Source organism: Notothenia coriiceps, unplaced genomic scaffold, assembly GCF_000735185.1.
Source record: "Notothenia coriiceps isolate Sejong01 unplaced genomic scaffold, NC01 NC01_scaffold00031501, whole genome shotgun sequence".
NCBI lineage: Eukaryota > Metazoa > Chordata > Actinopteri > Perciformes > Nototheniidae > Notothenia > Notothenia coriiceps.
The window spans coordinates 186,908-202,489 of NW_011364202.1; the positions used below are offsets into that span (position 1 = coordinate 186,908).

At 40.3% G+C, this 15,582-nt stretch overlaps 1 protein-coding gene across 1 annotated transcript in view; it reads left to right on the forward strand.

Moving 5' to 3' along the window:
• Nucleotides 1-15,582, forward strand: part of LOC104960082 (protein furry homolog) — a 54,009-nt gene that overhangs the window by 5,545 nt on the left and 32,882 nt on the right. The window contains exons 2-13 of the mRNA XM_010788033.1: nucleotides 5,503-5,696; nucleotides 6,126-6,179; nucleotides 6,320-6,459; nucleotides 6,717-6,807; nucleotides 8,137-8,216; nucleotides 8,426-8,506; nucleotides 9,889-10,057; nucleotides 10,418-10,510; nucleotides 10,774-10,872; nucleotides 12,602-12,703; nucleotides 13,954-13,981; nucleotides 14,070-14,133. Coding sequence (XP_010786335.1) covers nucleotides 5,503-5,696; nucleotides 6,126-6,179; nucleotides 6,320-6,459; nucleotides 6,717-6,807; nucleotides 8,137-8,216; nucleotides 8,426-8,506; nucleotides 9,889-10,057; nucleotides 10,418-10,510; nucleotides 10,774-10,872; nucleotides 12,602-12,703; nucleotides 13,954-13,981; nucleotides 14,070-14,133 — 1,195 coding nt within the window. The remainder of the gene's footprint in view (nucleotides 1-5,502; nucleotides 5,697-6,125; nucleotides 6,180-6,319; nucleotides 6,460-6,716; nucleotides 6,808-8,136; nucleotides 8,217-8,425; nucleotides 8,507-9,888; nucleotides 10,058-10,417; nucleotides 10,511-10,773; nucleotides 10,873-12,601; nucleotides 12,704-13,953; nucleotides 13,982-14,069; nucleotides 14,134-15,582) is intronic.

Genomic DNA, 15,582 nt, shown 5'->3' on the forward strand with positions numbered 1-15,582 from the left:
TCATCAGTAGTTCCTGCAGTGTACCAGCTACGCTTATTTTGTTGTGTTGGTGTGTGTGTTTTACGAGTGGATGAGACTGAAAAACAGGCTGCATACAGAATGATCCACACTGTCAATACTTGGCAATGTTATGTAATGGAATAATGGAAGACAAGCGTTTGAGAGAGAGAGAGAGAGAGAGAATTGCTCCAGGGTTTATTTGGATGTAAACCTGGCTCATCAGCANNNNGTGTGTGTGTTTTACGAGTGGATGAGACTGAAAAACAGGCTGCATACAGAATGATCCACACTGTCAATACTTGGCAATGTTATGTAATGGAATAATGGAAGACAAGCGTTTGAGAGAGAGAGAGAGAGAGAGAGAGAGAGAGAGAGAGAGAATTGCTCCAGGGTTTATTTGGATGTAAACCTGGCTCATCAGCAGTTTTCTATATATATGAAAAAGCAATTCACCCAGCAAAAGTCAGCCATTGAGTTACTGTTATTATATTTGCGTCCAGCACTTAATGTTTCCTAATAAATGTACAGATCATGTTTACGTATGTTATCATAATAGCAACCAAAGAATATGTGCTGTTGACAGTCCATGAAACCTAAATATCTTAAGCTTTAATAAGGTGAAGCTCGTGTTCGTCACTGTGAGGAAGTGTGGGATGGAAGTCCTGCAGCATCATCGCAGACTGTCAACTGGACATACTGTACTCTCCCCCACTTTCAGCTCTGGGCTTACAGTAAAGCAGAAAGCACTGCTGTCTTATTTTACCACTTGGAATCTAATGCAGTCCTCACCTTGCAGCCTGTAGTTTGCCTTTACTGTAACATCAATGTTTTTCTTGCTGACATAGAGGATGCAGAGATCAGCCAGCTCTTGTTGTTGTGATTTTCATATATTGACTGAACTCTGCTTGTGTTAGCTTTCATTGTGTGCGTGTATACATATATGTGTGGGCACTTCTCTGTTGGTAGTTTAAGAGTTATATGAACGTTTATACATGTGGGCTGTTGCTAAAAGGTCTTTGTATTGTACATGTGTGTCCCTTTCATCAGACACCATAAAAACATTTTGGTGTGTGTTGAATGCAGCGCTGCCGTGTGGAGCTCATATTAGGTTTGTGCTGAAGGTTACTGTCAGCAGGGGTTTATGTTTGTGTAAGGCTAACAGAGGAATTGCTGGGGAAGTGTTGACGGTTCCCCCCTCAGCAATTGATGTAATGTAATAAAACAACTAAATCAGAGGGACCACGATGAGATGGTGAATGTGTTATCTCATCTAGGCTCCACCTCCTATCAGCCAAAGGAACACATTTAGTTGCGTAGTCTGCTCCAAGGTCATGACGATGAATGCAGTCAGTAAGCTAGAAAGGCAAGCCTGATAATTCCAAGTTAGGTTGTGTTTCAGGCATCATTTATTTATTGAGTGAAACCACTAGATAAATAGCTGACTTCATCAAATTGAACTTGTTCCATTTCAAGCCAGCCGTACTTTAATAATCATGCGTAGGCATATAACAACTATGTCAACGAACATGCTTAAAACAAGCTTGTTCAGATATGACAGTTTCCATAACTACCTGGTATCAATCTTAAATCTACATGTAAACAAAAGGGTCACCCCACTATCAAAATGGAAACACAGTATTGTAACCTGCCAGCTAAGTCTGAGTTTGTTACATCCATGAGTTTAGAAGGCCTATATTTTGAATTGTATTATATTTTTGAGAAACACCTACAGTACACAACACTTGTATTTTTAGATGTGTCAAACTCTTGAATTGAAAATGTGAATATACCTGTCATTTTAGCTTACAGATTTTATTTTTTATTTTTTTAAGCTGTCATAACTTACGTACTGAAAGATCAACAATAACTCAATGAAAAAGACAAGAATATAAAATCGCACGCAATGAGAGTTTACCATCTGCCTCCTCTGAAAACATACAGGTTTGTTTCTGCTAGGTCTTGTCGAGGGCAGTCGATGTATGTTTGTGGTAATTGTCTGTGATTTTGTGACTCATTGCAATCCACTCTACTAAGGCACTTCCAACACACTGTACAAGCTGAGCAGGATTGATTTATATGTTTGCAAGCCAGGACAACTTGCAAAGCTTACGTGTTAGTTATGATTCCTCAATCTGGAGTGCTTGTTTGTCTGTATGACATAATGTATGATGGTAAACCTGAATCTAGATGTTAAATAGTCTATTAAGGGTAATGCTAGGCCTGGATGTAATAACGATACAATCATAATTAATGTTTTCTAAAACCTAAATGTACTTTTATTGTGCTTAGCAAAGAAAAGCATTAAACTGCCAAATTTAAGAAGCTGAAAGCGGGAAATGTTTTGTTTTATGAATGACAATTATCATTAAAATGATTAAAAACTGACAACATTTCAGTCAAATGATTAATCGATTTAATCACTGTAATTCTCCAGGTCTCCTTTGACTAACTCTGCTTCTTTCTTTTCCGGCATCTCAGTCTCTTAAAAAACCTTTTAGGATATAAAATGTAATTAAACCTAGGTAGACTTGTATAGTTTCTGCTGACTCATCTCATAAAATGCAGAGTCAGGGAAATGTGTACGACGTCCTTTGGAAGTACTCTAGTGTGCTATATATCGACAGCTTTAAAGGACGCTGTGACGTCTTCCTACTCTCATTTCTTCTCCCCACCACCGCGGATAAACCACACATGCATGTACGCTTTCCCACAAACACAGACATTTCCACACACACACATTATCACATCTTAAATGTATCTCACAGAGAAGCCTTACCGGTTTATCTTTGAGTCAACCCCGTATTTTACACTGAATTAGATCAGTGCCATGTGCTTTGTAGTTTAATGACATTACTTAGTTTTCCTGATTGGTCACTGTCTGCCTTGTAAAAATAACCTACATGTGTATATATAAATGTGTGTTTCTCTGTGAGTGTGTCTGCGTTTGTATGTGCGTGCACTTGTGTATGAGTAGGGGTCAGTGGGAGTGGTGGGTATGTAAGAGAGTGACCTCCAGTGGTCTATATATAGCGCCTCCCTCCTCCCCTCGCCTCTCTCTCGGGGCAGTGTTGAAATTCCAACCCAACTCTTCTGGTCAGATCTCCACAAGGAGCAGACTTTACTTAACTGCTACTGACAACTATAAGACAGCCGGAAAAAGCCACTCTCAAAGAAGCACTTTATTCCAATGCAACTTCCCAATGCGAGGATTCCAAGGTCAGGGGAGCTGCTGTACATTAGAGTGATGGCAAGCTGGAATTGGAGCAGAAGCTAAAGTAGAAATTGATAGTTGGTCTGCAGGCTCATGTAGCTCTGAAGCATGGGGCCCTGCGCAGCCTCGGATCCACCCAGGACTCTGCTGGAGCAGTACGCTGGAACATTTCTCGATCCCTGTTGGTAGAGTTCACTCACGAGTCACCACGGAACTTGTTGGTTTGTCTCTCCTGCTATTTTGAGCGGACACTCTTGACACCAACTCTCCCTCTGTGATTGCAACACTCGCAGGCTTCAGGACGTCTTCACTCGGGCAGTTTTAACCTGGCTATGGCTCTTCCGGTCTGTGGATTCAGCGTATTTTCATTTGGATTTAAATGTGGAATACAGCTGTCATGAGGTTTTTCTTTATGACCCCGGGTGCACATTTTTCGCTTTACCTGGCAATCATTTCCTGAAGGATGGAGCTTCACACTTTTAGCTTTGGTTAAACCTGCCTAGTGCCAGAGCCAGACATTATTCGGATGTCTGTACTTGCATAAGGGAATAGTTGGATAATAAAGAAAAACTCATTCATTGCTGCTAATCTCTTCACAAGGAATTACCTTTTATTTGTCATCATGGGAGCTGTTTTTTACACCTTGTAGACTTCTCAGCCATCCCTCCTCAACCCTCTCCCAGTCTACCAGCCCTCCTCCATCCCACTGTTTTTGTCTATTTCACCCACCACGACCCACTGTGTCCTTGTCTGTCTCCACCATGGAAGTGCCAACTAAATGGAGCAGGGCTAGTGTCATCAGCTTCATCAAGGGCCTAGGTAAGCGTGCAGGGCTCTATGTTCATGTGCACGCATGTTTGCCTCATTTCAATGGTCGGCTTTCCCACAAAACAGGTTGCAGTCTATGATGTCTGGGGGTCTAGAGGCCTGTCCGGGAATTAGTGTTTACGTCTCACCTTTCAAGTGAGGTCGGGTCAAGTGTTCATGAAAGGTCGGCTAGACCTGACAAAGTTGTTACCTGTCACACATTAGCCCCTTCTGGGAATTGCTCTGGTGAATTATTGCTTTGTTTCGCTGTGTGTAAAGAAGTGTTTACACACCTTGTTCTTCTCTGCATGTTCAGAGAACCAAACATGCAGATTTGTTTGAGTCATGTCTCGTGGTTGGCTATGGTTGCAGACGTTATGTTTGTTTCAGTTTTATCCCGAGTTCTATTGGTTGACTTATGATTCTCTCTTAGTAGTAACAGTTCATAATAGATGCACGATGTTCTTAAACTCGTATCGTGTTTAGAAACAGATGCCATTTCTTACAATGATGAGTTTGTTCTATTTTTAAGGGTTTGTTGATATTCATAGACACGCATGACAGGAAATGCCCTCTCCCTCCTTATATCCGTCTGTCCTCTGTCGTTTGTCTCTCACGTAAACCCCTTGCAGACGCCAACCACTCCCTGTCTATCTTTCTCTGTGTGTTAATCATAACATAACGCAAGATAGAATGGTGCCCAGTCTCCCTAATGATCTAATCAGAAGGGAGGAATATAAACGTGTGTGTGTGTGTGTGTGTGTGTGTGTGTGTGTGTGTGTGTGTGTGTGTGTGTGTGTGTGTGTGTGTGTGTGTGTGTGTGTGTGTGTGTGTGTGTGTGTGTTCGCGCCTGCTTGCCTGTCTGCCAAGTGTACCCTGTCAAACTTTGACAAACACCCAACATAAATGAGTCATGGCTGAGAAGTTTGAAGTGTACAGAAAGCAATGATGGATGTGTTCTGACGTGGACAAAATTCTGTTTGTTCATCAAAGATGGAGTTTATTAAGAAAAGCGGCTCGAAAGAGTGCATGAGGGTCTGTGTTTGAGCTGTGCAATGCTGTATGAAGCCTCACTGCTTAATATCTATCATACTTTCTGAGGATATTATCTACAAAATCTTCATATTTAATAAACATTAATATCTACTTTAAGATCATATATAGGAAATACCTCATAATGCAGAACTTGCCTGAGAATTATCCTGTTTTAAAGATTTTTCATTATTAAAACAACTCCTGATATAGTTGTCTGTTTATCTATGGTTAAATTGCAAAAGGGAACTGTAAATGGAAGGTTTAGCATACTAAGTGTGCAAATTTGTCAAAGTATAATAAAACAGAGGCTAACATGCATCTTTCAAATCATGGTAGGTGTTCATGAATATGACCCCAAAAATAAATAAACCCGATATTACTAATAGGGGTGAAAATATAAGTCTTCCCTGAGTATCTTGGACTAACTGATCTGTCCTGACTCTCCCCAGCCTCCCCAGTGGGACTGAAGCCCCCCATCCCGCCAGTCAGTGGAACCTTAGGAGAGAGGAAGGGTCCTGTCGTCATGGCGCCCGTCAATGTGGACCCTGAGAGTAAGCCGGGCGAATTCGTCCTGAAAAGCCTGTTCGCCAACTTCACCTTGCTCTCCGAACGCAAGATCCGCATCATCATGGCCGAACCCCTGGTGGGTGACTCCGCATCTCACCTTTTTTGAAGAAGTTTTCCCCTTTATGTTTATAGCACTTAGGGTTGAACACCTGATACTGTATGTTTCATAAAAGGAACATAACAAGATTAGTGCCTGGAGAACCTAGTCTGATGCTAAGTAATGACATTGGTTCTGGGCCTGTTTTAAGCACTCAGCCGATGATCGCATTTACATTTATCTGAAAATGGAACACCAACAAAGCTTCAAGATGTCTTCATTATTAACAGTTGGACTCTGGAGATATATTAAACCAATTCAGACAATGCAGTGACACTTTGGTCTAAGTTTGGATTACAACTTATTTTCAAGGCATTAAACTTGCTGTTCCCTGTCTCAAAGTTCCATAAAAACAATGTTTCCACCTGTTCTGATCTCTTCTTACATGGATGTTTCCTTATATCACAGGAGAAGCCACTTAACAAATCTCTGCAGAGAGGAGAGGACACACAGTTTGACCAGGTCCGTGTGCCTGAAACATTATACCTGTCCTCACCCTTTTTATCCTATGTCATCCACATCTGACCCGAACATTGTTTTATTTTGACAATGAGATTATCTTGACTCACCTTCACCTGCTCTTCCTCCTCCGCCCCCTGCAGTTGATCAGCAGTATGAGTTCTCTTGCAGAGTACTGCCTGCCGTCCATCCTGAGGACTCTGTTCGACTGGTACAAGAGGCAGAACGGCCTGGAAGACGAGTCCCACGAATATCGACCCAGGGCCAACACCAAGTCAAAAAAGTGAGCGGACCCAACAGCTCACACACATTCAACTGTAAAACTCTTCTCTGCACCCACATGCGATTCTAGAATAGATCTGGAGGTCTAAACTTTCACATTCACACACAGAAAAAAACAATCAAACACCATGTCAGGTGGACAGGAAATGTCGAATACATTACTGTCAAAATATTGTATGTCCTTGCCAGACTTATTTGACTTTTAGAGGCAACACAACACTAATGTTCTCTGTCTTTGTTTCCCTGTGTCTGTGTCAGTGATGAGCAACAGAAAGACTACTTACTGGAGAGGAGAGACCTGTCGATAGACTTCATCTTTTCTCTTGTACTTATAGAAGTTTTGAAGCAGGTGAGTAACTCAGCAATATACTTTGTGTATAAATATATTTCATTTCATTTGTATTTGTTCCGTTCATGGTATGCACAAACTCAATGTATAACAATTGTTTAAAAAACATGTCTCCATAAACACACCATACCCGAACAGGAGCAGGCAGAAGACAATATTTCTTCTATTACCTGCCCCTTTCTCCAAAAATAATAATAAATAGAAATAGATGGTCTGTCCTTCATATTTTCTTATTCACAGCCAATCATTGCAGTATCGTAGGAAAATAAGAGAAACACAAAAACGTACGAAAAATGCTTAGTTCCCACTTGACAGTAGGGCTGTGCAATTAATCGTATTTTAATCGCAATTACGATTTTTGCCTGCCACAATTACGAAAAAAACATAATAGGAAAAAACGATTATTTTGCTTTGCTAGGTTGTGACATAGTGCACTACAACATATTTGATATCATTTATTTTGTATTTATCATATTAATATATGTTTAGTAGCTTGTAGAAGTGCGCTCCAAAATATTTGTTGATCTTGTTTATTGGTATTTATTATTTTGATATTATTTATTTAAATGTATCATTTATTTAATGAATTTTTGTATTGGTTTTTCAGTTGAATTATACGTTCAGGGTAATCAACAGTTAAAAAGATACTGTTCAAATTATTATTTGTATTTATTTTAAAGTTCAATAAATTGATATTTTCAAAGTTTGAAAATATCAATTTATTGAACTTTAAAATAAATACAAATAATAATTTGAACAGTATCTTTTTAACTGTTGATTACCCTGAACGTATAATTCAACTGNAAATAATATCAAAATAATAAATACCAATAAACAAGATTAACAAATATTTTGTAGCGCACTTTAGACCAAAATAAATGATATCAAATATGTTGTAGTGCACTGTCACAACCTAGCAAAGCAAAATAATCGTTTTTTCCTATTATGTTTTTTTCGTAATTGTGGCAGGCAAAAACCGTAATTGCGATTAAAATACGATTAATTGCANCTGTTCAAATTATTATTTGTATTTATTTTAAAGTTCAATAAATTGATATTTTCAAAGTCAATGAATAATCGTATTTAATAATCGTGATATCAATTATTGACCAAAATATTCGTGATTATGATTTTTGCCATAATCGCACAGCCCTACTTGACAGTTAAGGGAAAGAAACATACAAAAAAACACACCTATAATGTGTATGTTTAAACTAATTTGCATATGTGTGATCCAGCAATAATTCTCGTTTAAATTAATTTGTTAAAACACATAAACTTTTTTGGCTTGATTTAGCATACAATGATAACGCTTTTATCTCAATGCAGATCCCCCTTCATCCTCTTTTGGATGGACTCATCCAAGAAGTAATAAACCTGGCCTTCAAGCACTTCAAATACAAAGAAGGGTAAGAATGACCATAGAAGCACAACATATTTACCGAAATGCAATAAAAACACTGTCTTCACTTTCTGACTGGCTGAAACATAAGCATACAATCTTGACATCAAAATGCATTTATGCAAATTCAAAAATATATATAAACGTTTGTGTGTCGTATCACAGTTATGCACATCGTTATATGCTATGGTATTAATAGTTGTGTTTACTTCTCAGGTATCTTGGACCTAACACAGCTAACATGCACATAGTGGCTGACCTCTACGCTGAGGTGGTGGGAGTTGTTGCTCAGTCCAGGTACTGTGAAAATCAATGTTTATACTGCTTGTATGTTTGTGTGTGCATACACATGAAATGTTTGTATATCAACAGGGTGTTATTTTATCTGTTGACATCACATTATTTCACCCTGTTTGTTGTAAATGTGTTGAGGTAATCCCCAATCGGCTACAAATCAATTTTTGAAAATCCCTTGATTTTGTTTGCCACTTTTCACAAGGAATGCTTGGCTATCACTTGAAATACATACAACTCAGTTTTAAAGGTGACTTTATTTATTTATTTTCACAGTTTAGAATCAAATAATTCAATTTATTTTCAGTGAATGCTGATTTTTTTATTTAGGTCTTGTCGCAGCTGTGTGCTGGTCAGGGTGTTGCATCAAACACGTATTTACAAAAGCTACCTGTCCTCCCCTTGACCCCATTTCCAATGGAAACAGCAATTACTAAGCAGTGTGTGTGTGTGTGTGTGTGTGTGTGTGTGTGTGTGTGTGTGTGTGTGTGTGTGTGTGTGTGTGTGTGTGTGTGTGTGTGTGTGTGTGTGTGCTGGTAAATATGTGTGTGATGGCAACTGAGGATAATGACACTCCAGATGATGGTCCTCTGTCTGCGTAATGTTATGTGATGAGAGATGAGCCCTGTTCCCATTCTGCAGGAGGTTATTACCGTGATGGAGGAGGTTCACAGGGCGGCCTAGTCACTGCTGTCACACACACACGCCCACACACACATTGGCTGAGCTATCACATAATTGAACCCAGTCATCGATCAAATAATGGATCAAAGTCCATGCTTTTAGATCTGGTTCAGCAGACCTTCTTCTGTGTGGATGATGGGTTTTCCACCTGATTAAAGTTTTTCAGTGTATTACATTTTCCAGTACAGATCAGTGCAGTACACATAGGCAATAAACAACCTCGACACATACTGTACTTCTTGGCATTATGTGTGTGTGTTTTTCCAGCTTGGTTTACGGATCATAGGGTTTATGTGTATGTTATTTAAATAGTCAGCACTAAACAGAAGGCTGGTGATGACTGTTCCACTTACTTAAGCACACGCTTGAAGTGCACACACACACACGCACACACACATTCCCTCCACATCACCCCTACAGATGCCATTCTAATAATAGGCCTGCAGAGCACTGTTGGTAAAAAATCTATTTGGATAGTGGTTACATATGCAAGCACACACACACCCATGTTCACATGCAAGAAACAGGTGCGTAGGAGTAAGAGTTTAGTTAAATATTAGCAAATAAACATTCATGAGGACATTTTGACTGTAATCCCCCTAACCATACCACCTCTAAGCTGAGACCCGGGTATGACAACATTTATTAGATCTTTACTAGAATAGAGCCAATCTCACATCTGCTCGCCATTACCCGGACAGGTTCCCGGCAGTGAAGAAGAAGTTCATCTCGGAGCTGAAGGAGCTGAGGCCGAAGGAGCAGAGCCCCTACGTCATCCAGTCCACTATCAGCCTCATCATGGGACTCAAGTTCTTCCGCATCAAAATGTACCCAGTGGAAGACTTTGAAGCCTCCTTCCAGTTCATGCAGGTAGAGCATACATCAGTGTGGCCCCTAACTGTTATTTACATACCAACACATTGTAAAGAGGCTTTGGTGTAGAAGTGTTTTCAGGACAGACATGCTCTTTCTTCACATACATTCATGTCTGGAAGCAGTTGAGTATCATGAATCTATCCTATTGAGTACTGAGAAGTTCCACTGGAGAAATAAGAGTGTCTTAATGTCCTACAAGTGTCTTATTGTACCTTTGATGGTTGTTGCAGTTGTGAGAATGTTTCTCTTTTCCTTAACCCATAATAAGCGATTGAACTGCTGACCTTAGTTCATAGAATGTACACATATTGTTTTTCTCACTGTGTCTGACTCTTGTTCTATTTATGTCTTCAGGAGTGTGCGCAGTATTTCTTGGAAGTGAAGGATAAAGACATTAAACACTCATTAGCTGGACTCTTTGTGGAGATACTTGTACCTGTTGCAGCTGTAAGTGCATTTGAATCTCACTGCTAAGAGCACCACTCAGTGCGCTTTCATTTATTTTTAAGTTATTGGCATTGTTTTCTTTAAAATAATAAGTCTGTGTATCCTTCTGCTATATAATGTGTATATTTTGAGAATGATCTTAATACTGAAATGGTGACTATATAGTGTCTTGTCTGTCGACCTGCATGCAAGTAAAGTAGAATAAAGAAACGGCTGTCTAGTAAAAAATACTTTCATAAACTCACTTTTTTGTTCTCCCCCAGACTGTGAAGAACGAGGTGAACGTTCCGTGTCTACGTAACTTTGTCGAAAGTTTATACGATACCACACTGGACCTTTCCTCTAGGAAAAAACACTCTCTGGTAACCTTCTCCTCACCTGTACTCTTCATCACTTCTCGTCTCTTTTCATATCCTCTCTGTTAACACTAATTGGTGAAAGCACTTATTGTACCTCTCCAACATGTGGGTGTTTATCTCTCCATGGGCAGGAGACACGAGTGCAGTGTGCAGTGAAACAGGCTAGTTTTTTTTAGCAGTGCCAGAGGGACAATGTTAGCCCGCAGAAGGAAATCAGGGGCAGGGAAATCAGCAAACTAGAAGCAGTACATTTCCCTTATTAAGATAGTGGTCTCACCTAAACAAGCATACTATAAAACATGACATTCCCGTGTCAGGACCGGGATCACAATTCGCTTTGTCATAGCCTGAATGTTTTAACCATGAATGTTAAGGAAATTATGAATCAGTTAACTATCTCTTACCAAAATGTAACCTGATTATTTCCTGGTTATTGTTTTTTAGTCTGTAGTTTAGTTCCTCAAGTCTTGTTGTTGTGAAACGAGTGATTCATATTTAAACCCTAAAATGTTCACAATGTAAATTCAAACATTTTAAAAGAGGTATTTAGAAGATTCTTGCGATAATTCGATTTTTAAAAATAGCGCAGCAATGCTTGCTAAGGCAATGTTTGCTAAGGCAATGTTTTGCTTAGTATTTCTCTTTAACGTTGCCCAGCCTTCGGATTGATTTCACAATCCGCAGCAGACTAATTGGATAACAATACACGGCACCTCGCTGCTGTGTTTTATTTTTGCGGGTGGCTGAGGTGCTATTTGTGATGTGCCACAGACTCCTGTCCTCAGGGCTGCATACATGTCACTCAGCCAGTCCGCACGTTTCCTTCGTTAGATTCTCCAAATACTGCAGAGCAAAAATCCAATGCTCGACACACCCCTCTGTAAACACACTGGAATATATGACCAGTGCATTAGCATGCATGCATACAAACAAACAATAGCCTCCCATGTCAGAGCAGAATGGGCAGCCATGACAGGAATGACAATGACGTGGGGAATTACAGTAATTGTTTTCTTTTGAGTACCTGAGAGGGGATACACTGAAATGGGAGGGAGACCGATAACAAATACCAACTTTGATAAGGAGTGACAGTTACATGATATACTCCTCAAACCCACCATTTCCATAACCATTCATGACAAGGGGTTTAAGAATGCAAGCACTTCAGACTAACATGAATTTAGCAGATGATTGAACAGACCAGACACATAGTTCACATTCCTGTGTGTGAACTTGGTTTTCTAGGTTTGCTAGGAACTTTGTTTAAACTGTTGTTATCTACATTTTATCTACACAAAATGTGATCACAATACATAATCCACAAATTAATTAAGGGTCAGACTGTTTTGTTTTGTTTTGTTCAATAAACTTCATTTGAAAAGTAAAATATATAGAGGATAAAGGATAACTGGCCAATACAGGATTCATGGGGCCTGAAACCAATGCAACCTGATTGTGAAAAATTATCTCAAATAATGTACGGAACACTTTATAATCATTAAAGAAAAGCCAAACATTTTGATATCAGCTTGAAAGGATTGATTCTGAGCCTTTTTTTAATTGACTTTACTAAGATTTGAAACCTATAAACGTATACGCTGAATTCCTGTTGAAAACTGGTTTGGGAATAAGCCCTAATCTTTTATTTTCTATTTACATTAAATGAATGAACTTTGAATTTGAAGTGCCTGATGCAAATGTCTGCCATCTGTCTTCTCCCCTCTCACACCAGGCTCTGTATCCTCTGGTGACTTGCCTGCTGTGCGTCAGTCAGAAGCAGTTCTTCCTCAGCCGCTGGCACATTTTCCTCAACAACTGCCTCTCAAACCTCAAGGTCAGCCTTTTCCCTCTGCACCATGCAAATGTCAGAATCACCATAGTGAGGTTATTTGTAAAGATCACCAGCAGTGTTATACTCGCACACGAAAACAACGCAGGCTGTGCAATAGATTCCTGTCAATGGGGAGCGATTTTGACAAGCGTTCAACACTGAACTTCACACTGCTGCACGAGCACGACCCAATGCTCTGGCTTTGAGGGGAACACTACAGGTTAATAACACAGTGATTGACGTAGGCTCATTAATAAGACTTCTGTTTGAAGTTTGGTTTATGATCACACTCTAAATCAGGGGTCGGCAACCCCTGGCACGCGTGCCACGTAACCAGTGGCACACTAGGAATAAGTGGAATAAGTGTGCAAAAATATTTAAATTGTATTTTCGGATCCTGATCGAGACCGCCGCCAGAGCGTGTCTCCCCGTTACCTGCAGAAGGAAGCCATGCACGTAACGCAGCCCCGCTCTCTTTAACTCCAAGCGACTTTCTGCCGCTTTCCTCCGTGGTCTAGAGCTGATCGTTTCACCACGGAGGAAAGCACTTCACTAATTGCAGTACCCATAAGGAGCTGTACAAATGCCGCAGTTTTTGCGTGGCTGTGTATTTAGTTGAAAGCCCAGTGGCGATCTGCTCATCTCTCATCGAAATAATATGCTACAAAGGGGCGGACTGGCCATCTGTGTGTTGAACTTTCCTGTCGGCTCGCAGACCGTAGTCAAGGAGGGCAGAAGCAACAAGCTTCAGGTTCAATAACCCACTTTAGCTTAAATGACTGGAGAGAGGCGAGCTCTTCTGGAGGCCGTTGCATTTATTTAGCTGTTCTTCTGTTTCACAAAATACATCACAGACCTCTGTTTTTCTGCTGCCTCGTTTCACTTCCAGAAACATACACGTTCCCTCATTTTACCGATGAAAATTTTTTGTGATGTACTTTTTTTTTTTGTTTTTGTATTAACATTTTAATACTAGCTTTGTATTATACTATGTAGTATTAATGCAGACAGAGACACACCAGTAAAGTTGAGAGACACACAACACCTTGCGCTCGGTAATAACACACACGCACGTCTCGCTCTCTCCCCATGGCGTCTATCATCAACAATCGCATTCGACGATTCCTGGTCTTCGATTGCCTATAATTCTCAAAAAAGTTGTTGTTTCGACCTCCTCTGCAGGAGAGGATCAGGTCTGGCTCTCCGAGTCAGCGCTTATTTACCTGAGGACTCTAATCTATAGCATTGATCAGTTCAATAGAGTCCCTAAGTTTACAACCAGTATTATTTGTTAGAAGGCTCCGTGTGCAATATTTACGTAGTAATATCCAAATCTTTTCATGTCTTATTCTTGCCATCTTTATGATAGTCGCACTAATCGATTTGTATGAGGTATCTTCTCTCTGGTTTATTTGTACAAAATGTCATAACAAGTATATCCCACCCGCTGCCTACATTGGTATCGGAAAAAAACGAGGTGGTCACGGGAAACTACGAATTGAAGTTATAAATTTTTTAGCAAAGGCCCTCTTCGTACGGGGGTCTGGGGTGATGAACTACTCCAGGTGTGGGTGGGATATTGTTATTCGCGTAATGGGACTAATGGGATATAGGCTAGCTCGATTATAAGTCAACATTGCGCAGTGTACTAAACGACCGCCTACAAACGTCTTTTAAGTGTGACATCGCAGGCATGTAATTACCCTTTGGATTTTACAAACTCGTGGATACTGGCAGTGATGGGGGCGGTAGTGGGGTTTTTTTATAGGACCGCGGCGGTGATCTCATGGTACTGATAAACCACAACCCCCCCCGGGGTGAATACTAAAAGAAGAGGTTCCCCCCCTCTCTCTCCTGTGTGACTGTTTTCAACCTTGGGACCAAATGTCACCTGTACTATTCGTAAAACAAAACCAAAGCGTGTGCACACCGTACACGCTCGCACCTCCCTCCCTCCCCCTCCACCACCTCAAATGGCCTAAATGTATATCTTTACTTTTCCGTAGCTAATGACATCACGATAGTTGATATTACTTTATTTTATTCTGAATATTTTCTAAATTATTTTATTTTTATTTTAGTTAGTTGTTTACTTCACAAGGAACACCAGAGTAAAAAGTGTCATAAGTTTGTTTCCATAGTGTGATATCCATGTTATCCTTGTATAACTACGGAATTTTGAAACTTAACTTCCCAACGTAAATTGTAGGAACCCCAATTAGCTTGTACACCGACAATGGGAAACCAAGGTCACAACGAGAGTGAAAATAAGCTATACATCTGGGTGTCGTCCGCCATCTCCCTAAGATCTCGGTGTGCACGCGTAGAACCCTAGAAATCAGACGTAAGTCCGTGTTCGTCTGTTTCTAACTAACACAAGTTGGTCCAAAAACCGTCCGGTAAGTGTTGTAGGTAGTATGTTTTACAAGTGTGGCTAAGTAGAGTCGGTATTTTCCTGTTTGGGTTCTCCGTAAGGAGTGTGTTAGAACACGGAATGTCTGTGTGTGCACGAAATGCATACCGTATTGTAGTTCGTACCCGAAAGGGTCGTAAATCTCGTCACCCGCCGTTGGCAAAAACTATCTTCACGGTAAATTTTTTTTTACACATAGATCGCACCGGTTGCCTAGCTCCTTGATATGTCATCACTCCCGCCCCCCTCGGAGGCGACCTTCGTCACACACTGAAAGTAAACGTTGATGTACTCGCGCTTAAATTGTTTGTCGGTAATTTAATTAACCATTTGCGGTATTATTATTCCTGCTAGCGCAGACACACTAAGGGTCTGTGTGGACATAATCCGTACGTCTCCTCTACTTAGCCGCCAGGGAAATTCTCTCTCTCTCCCACACCCGAACACGTAACACACACACCTACCATTC